The sequence below is a fragment of the Solanum tuberosum genome, unplaced genomic scaffold (genome assembly GCF_000226075.1).
Source record: "Solanum tuberosum cultivar DM 1-3 516 R44 unplaced genomic scaffold, SolTub_3.0 scf00086, whole genome shotgun sequence".
NCBI lineage: Eukaryota > Viridiplantae > Streptophyta > Magnoliopsida > Solanales > Solanaceae > Solanum > Solanum tuberosum.
Window position 1 is genome coordinate 818955 of NW_006239010.1, and position 6694 is coordinate 825648.

The 6694-nt window shown below is 30.3% G+C and overlaps 1 protein-coding gene across 1 annotated transcript; it reads left to right on the top strand.

The window, feature by feature from the left end:
• Window positions 1-2973: 2973 nt before the first annotated feature.
• On the top strand, window positions 2974-6324 carry LOC102587696 (serine/threonine-protein kinase SAPK2-like). Its single transcript, NM_001287983.1, is given in 9 exon segments — window positions 2974-3093; window positions 3811-3885; window positions 4646-4747; window positions 4969-5022; window positions 5132-5224; window positions 5311-5403; window positions 5498-5602; window positions 5853-5951; window positions 6031-6324. Coding segments are annotated over 9 exon segments (1035 nt in total).
• The last annotated feature ends 370 nt before the right edge of the window (window positions 6325-6694 follow it).

Below are 6694 nucleotides of genomic sequence, written 5' to 3' on the forward strand. Positions count from 1 at the left end.
CATAATATATATATATATATATATATATATATATATATAATTATTTATTTTATTTATTTATTTTTGGTAAAATTGGAAAATATTTTTGTGCATACCGAAGACGGCCGGTGTGCTGATTCAAAGAACATCAATTGATGATATACATTCTTCATATGAGAAATCGAATACGATGTGACCTTTTTTATTCATTTATTTCATTGATTGATCGTTCCAAATTAGCGGTCATAGTTTTTTTTTTAAAATAAAAAATTAAGGTGACTTATTTTTAAAGTTAAATCGAAATAGATAATTTGGAGGATGAATAATTTATGTTGAAAGTATTTTTTTTAATTTCTCTTTTGATATACTAAAGTGAATAGGTAAAAAAATTAAAAATTACTTTTATAGAGTGAACACATGAAAATGAGTAAAGAGATTCATATTTAAGTAATCTCAAATATTAATTTTAACAAATATTGAACAAAAAAAAATCTTAATTTCAAAATACCCCTCCATTCACGGTTACTTGTCACTTATTTCTAAAATAAATTTTCATTTTTACTTGTCACTTTTGACATATCAAGAAAAGACGCTATTTTTTTTCTCCATATTTTATCCTCATCATTAAAATACTTATTTTTCAAGACATCATTTAATAGGGGATAATTTGGTAAAATACCTATATCATTAATTATTTTCTTAATGAGTGTGTCAAGTCAAACTGTGACAAGTAAAAGTGAACGGAGGGAATAATTTGTTATTTAACATCAATTTTATTATTTTGATTTGTTATTGAATTGCGTGAGTTTGCATACGCATAAAGACTATATAGCATGTTTCATTTTATGGTCGTTCAATATACGTTTTCTTTAATTGGATGACCGTTCAAATTCTCATTTTTTTTAAAAATCAATTGATACACATAAGGAGTAGACTAAATCAACAATTTTTCGTAAAGTCAAAGGCAGTTATTGAATATACCTAATCATATCTCAATTTATTATTGAACTATTATAAATTAATATAGTTTATTGTAAAAATTGAGTATGCATAAAATTTCCACCTATCGTGTATCTTTAGGTGGCAAGCATACCAAAAGCATTGTAAAGTTTTATATAGTTATAAATAAATGTTTATGTTAAAAAACTAAAATCTTTATATATCCCAACATTTTCAATAAAAAGAGTATAAATAATATACATAAAAAATCATTAACTTTGCAATAAAAAAATTTGAACTTCTAAGTTCAAAATCGTAATGAATTGATAATATGACATTAAAAATTAAACTCGTTAAATATAACTATTACAGTTCTTCATAATAATATACATATCTTCTTGAAATTTTAAATCCGACTTCCGTCATTTTCTACATTACCAAAAGTAATGATACATTGTCAAAAATTCAGTGGTCCTCTCAAGTTTTTTTTTTTTTTTTTGGTAAAAAAAAAGAATTCCCCTAAAAATTAATCTTTTTGTTCCTTTTGAATAGAGCTAATTCCTTCCGTCTCTGTGATATTTTTCGGATTTTGAGATTTAAACGAATTTTTTTTTTCACCATAATTTCTTCATATGACGTTCAAATATTTTGAATTTTGAATTGTCTATATTACTATGACTTAAAGTGCTTTTACGTAGTTTCTAGATGTGTAAATTTTATTTCTAAAACTTTAAAGATTCTATGTCCAAATTTATGATTAAACTAAACAGATTTGACTTTCGAAATTTAAATTGTGTCACATAAATTGAAACATAGAAAATAATTGTCTTTTTTTTATTTCTAATGTGGGTCTGCATAAAATAGCCATGTTTAGGCACTCTACACTAATTTTCTCAAATTAATTTTCTGTCCAAATTTGAAAATTTGTAACAAAAATATACAAAATTAATTGTATTTTTTGAATAGTTCTTTCTGTTCAGTAGCTTTCAGTAAGGACAAATGAGTAGATCACACTTAACAAATACTATATGACAAAGGAAATTGCAAGTAGAGACTATTTATGTATCAAGAGCCTTGTCATTTCGAATTCCGTTGAATGGTTGTAGTTTCGAGACTCACGTCTAGAATAGCCAGGTGAGACATTCGGTTCATGAATCGGAAACAGTTGTTGTCTTTTATCACCGATAAAAATTGTGGTGGAATGAATAAAACTCTCCTGTCTTAATCAATAATCTCGAGTTCGAATGCAAGTTTGGAGTTGAAAAAGGAAATAATGTCATGAAATGTTTTTCCCTTAGTAAAACTTATATAACGTTAATTTAAATCAATCAATTTTAATATAAATACTGAATACCCGCCGAGAAGCCCACCCAAAGAAGCTATAGACTATAATTCTCGTATTTGACAACTAAATTATACTACCACGTTTGAGTTGTGCAACTTGTTTTTGCCTTCCTTTTAATTTCAAGTCATTTGATTGGTGGTGCCCTAATAGGCTGGGTCCCGATGACATATCAAGGATTCAATCGAATCTCCTCCGTTAAAAAATTATAATATTTATCGTCTATTACATAAAACAAACATTTATATGTTCAAAATAATCTAACTTTAAAATTTTCAATTTTATCTTTAATGACATGATTTTATAACCACGATTACAAGTTTCATAATTTTTTTTTTTTTTTTTAACTTTATGTTCGGTCAAATGTCATCACATTAAAAAAATAAAAATACTTCTAGTCCATTGATGACAAAAAATGTTCAAAATTGTTTTCTTATAAATTTCCAAGTATGACATTTAGTATTTTTTTTAAAAAATAAATATTTAAAAACTTTGGCTCCGCCATGGTCCCACCATTTTATGCTCCTTACAAATATAGGAAGCATGTCATTGAGGAAAAACCAAAAATCACAAAGAAAAAAAGTTTCTTTCTTTCCAGTTAGCAAGATATAGACAGCTTCTTCAAAATTTATTTCTAAACAAAATAATTTTTTTATTTTTTTATGTATGATTATTATTTGAGGTATTAATTGAAGCTGAAATATTTATAAAAAATGGAAAGATATGAAATTCAGAAAGACATTGGTTCTGGGAATTTTGGTGTTGCTAAGCTTGTGAAAGATAAATGGAGTGGTGAACTTTTTGCTGTCAAATATATTGAAAGAGGCAAAAAGGTTTCATTTTTATCTCTCTTTTTCATCCAATTCTTTCAAAAACGAAGCTAGGATTTTGAGTTTATGAGTTCTGGATTCTTATAAATGATTTATACATGTTAAGTGGATTTTTAAATCAAGCTATTGAGTTCTGTCGAACCTGGAGATAAAAAGGTTTGATCTTTATCTCTCTTTCATCCAATTCTTCTTAAGGTGGAGCTCGAATTTCGAGTTTATGAGTTTTGGATTGTAAAAAATGTAACTTATTGGATTCTTGATAAGTTATTTATACGTATTAAGTGAATTTTTAATCATAAATACGGCGTTTGAGCCTAGTATAATTGGGTTCTGCAGAACCAGTAGGTGAAGTTGTAGCTCCGCCCCTGAAGTTCTGATCAAGTTTCTCATGATCAGTTTTTCTGAATAAGTACGGAGCTAGAGTTTTGAGTTTATGAATTTTGGATTATAGAAAACAAAGTTTACTGGATTCTTGATAAATGATTTATACATATAAAGTGGATTTTTAAACAGAAATATGGTGTTTTGGGCCTAGCTATTGAGTTCTACCGAACTTGTAGGCAAAACTGTAGCTCCGCCCCTGAAAAAGTACATATTTGGATATATTGAACTCTTCATATTAGGCTGTTACAGAGTTTTTTTTCATTGAAAAGATTATTTTTTGTTACTCTGTTGATTATTTTTTTTCTTCTTTTAATTCATTTGGGTTTTTCTCTGCAGATTGATGAGCATGTTCAAAGGGAAATAATGAATCACAGATCTTTGAGGCACCCGAATATCATTCGATTTAAGGAGGTAATATTTCAGTATTGAATTGATAATGAAATAGAGAAAAACTCGTGATTGGTGTGGAGGGGAAGATTTGTTTATCATATAGTTCAAGAAAAAGTCGTCTCATTTCCTTACTTCGGTCTAGTTTATTCACTTCAAGACTGGTTATGAACGTCACGTAACATCACTCTCAACCAACCTCCACCGTACTTTTGGTTATGTAACCTGGCTTTCTTGGTATGCGAAGTTGGTTATGTAGGCTGACAACTTTTCCTAGGTTGTTCTGATAGGGAAAATAATCGATTAGTAGTACGTTCGAGATTGCCAAAAAATTGTGCTTATTTGAAAGTTAAAGTTGGAGATTTCCCAAAAAATGGCCACTTTGAATCAGATTCCCTAAGTGTTTCTGTCAACTGTTTATTCCACACAAAGTGAAAGTTGGAATTGAATGTTTTTTCATTCTCTTTATTTCTCCACTAAGTGGGAATTTGGAATCATGTAATGAAAAAGATATTTCTAACCAAATTGCCTTAATATTTGATATTATCATTGATCTTATAGTCTCCTTAGTACCAACTTTTTAAGAAGCCTAAGATGCTTTATCGGATTATGTTTTGATTCGCGAGTTGGTTAATTTTACTAGTCGATTGGTCAAAATCCCGGTTCTTGACTTTGTACATGATTCATTTTGTAATTCTCTGTTACTAAGAGGGCTTAAGACTCTGGCTAATTTGATTGAGATGTATAGACCGGAATGCTTATGCAGGTTTTCGTGATTGTGCAGGTATTTCTCACACCAGCTCATCTAGCTATAGTGATGGAATATGCTTCTGGCGGAGAGCTTTTTGAACGAATATGTAATGCTGGAAGATTCAGTGAAGATGAGGTAACACAAGAATCAAGATTTTAGAATTTTCATTTGTTTTTTTGTGATTGTCATTGCTCCATGTAACAGTAAGTCACCAAATTAGTACTACTTCATTTTTGATGAAAATCAAGTGATAAGCGGCTGCTTTCAATCTCATTCCAACGTGTAGCAGTTATTATCTCGAAACTTTATTAGATTTGTTGAGCTTATCTGTCCAAATTGATGTTATTTTTCATCAGGCAAGATTTTTCTTTCAACAACTTATATCAGGAGTGAGTTACTGTCATTCAATGGTATGAATTAGGCCTATGTTATAAGTTTGCTTCAAATTGTTTTTATTCGAGTACATTAATTTACTCTTGGATTATTAGCTTGTGATGTGATCGTTTTCTTGAATTGCAGCAAATCTGCCACAGAGATCTTAAGCTTGAAAACACATTGTTAGACGGGAGCTCTACACAATGTCTGAAAATATGCGATTTTGGCTATTCTAAGGCAATGAAACAGAACTATATGTTCAATCTTTTGATTGGTTTTGTTTCTTGATTCAGTTTCTGAGTTGTGTTAATTCATTGTTTTAGTCAGCAGCATTGCATTCACAACCAAAATCTACAGTTGGAACTCCGGCCTATATCGCACCAGAAGTCTTATCAAGAAAAGAATATGATGGAAAGGTATGACAATTGACCTTTGACATACAACTTCAATTCATAAATTGATTTGTTGACCTAATCTTCAAGATTTTTATGTTATTATTTTGATGTGAAGATAGCAGATGTTTGGTCTTGTGGGGTCACATTATATGTGATGCTGGTTGGTGCATATCCGTTTGAAGATCCTGATGATCCAAGAAACTTCAAGAAGACAATAACTGTAAACTTCTGCTTCATTTCTTTAAAAACCATAGTTGACTTCTTGATTTGCTTGTTAATTTGTCTCAAAGATATGCATTCTTTGACTAGATCTCTACACAAATAGCCGGCCTGATTTATTGGTTACTTTTCCTAGCTGGTATACATAGGTTATACACATCTAAAAACATATATTATACATCTGCTGGCTATTTTTAGTTTAAGCGGTTGGATGGGCAGCTATTTAGTCTAATTCTTCTTTTGTGTGACAGAGGATATTAAGCGTACAGTACTCGATCCCTTACTATGTCCGAGTGTCCAAGGAGTGTAATCACCTCTTATCTCGGATATTCGTTGCTGATCCTGAGAAGGTTGTTACTAGTTCTTAAATCGTTTTGATTTTGCACATTGATCCTAGAATATGCTAATCTTCTAATATTATGCTTGTAGAGGATAACGATCGAAGAAATAAAGAAGCATCCATGGTTCTTAAAGAACTTGCCTAAAGAATTTATGAAAGGAGAGGAAGCTAGTTTAGTACAAATGAATAGTGAAGAAAAGCCATTACAAAGCATTGAAGAAGCATTGGCTATAATTCAAGAAGCAAGAAAACCAGGAGAGGGGTCTAAAGCAAGTGATTATTTTGTTCATAGCAGCATTAGTATGGATCTTGATGATTTTGATACTGATGCTGATTTAGATGATGAGATTGACACAAGTGGTGATTTTGTATGTGCATTATGAGTGCTACTTTTGAACCAGGAGTCTTGGAGCAACGGTAAAGTTTTCACATGTTCAAGTCGTGAAAATAGTCACTAATGCTTGCATTATGATAGACTGTTTGCATCACACTCCCCTACTAACACAAGATGTTTTGTGCACCAGACTGCCCGTTATTGTGAGTGCTACTTTTCTTGGACAAAATGAAAAAGTAATTGCTATTTTAGTCTCTACTTGGCCCTTTAGTGTTTGTACTCTTTTTGTATTTTAGTTTCATAAATCTTCAATTTGATTGGAAGTTGAAGGTCCTTTTTAAAGATACTATATTCAAATATAGTACACCATGTATGACACCAAGGACTCCACGTAGTTTTGTTTGTATTGTTTGAAATTG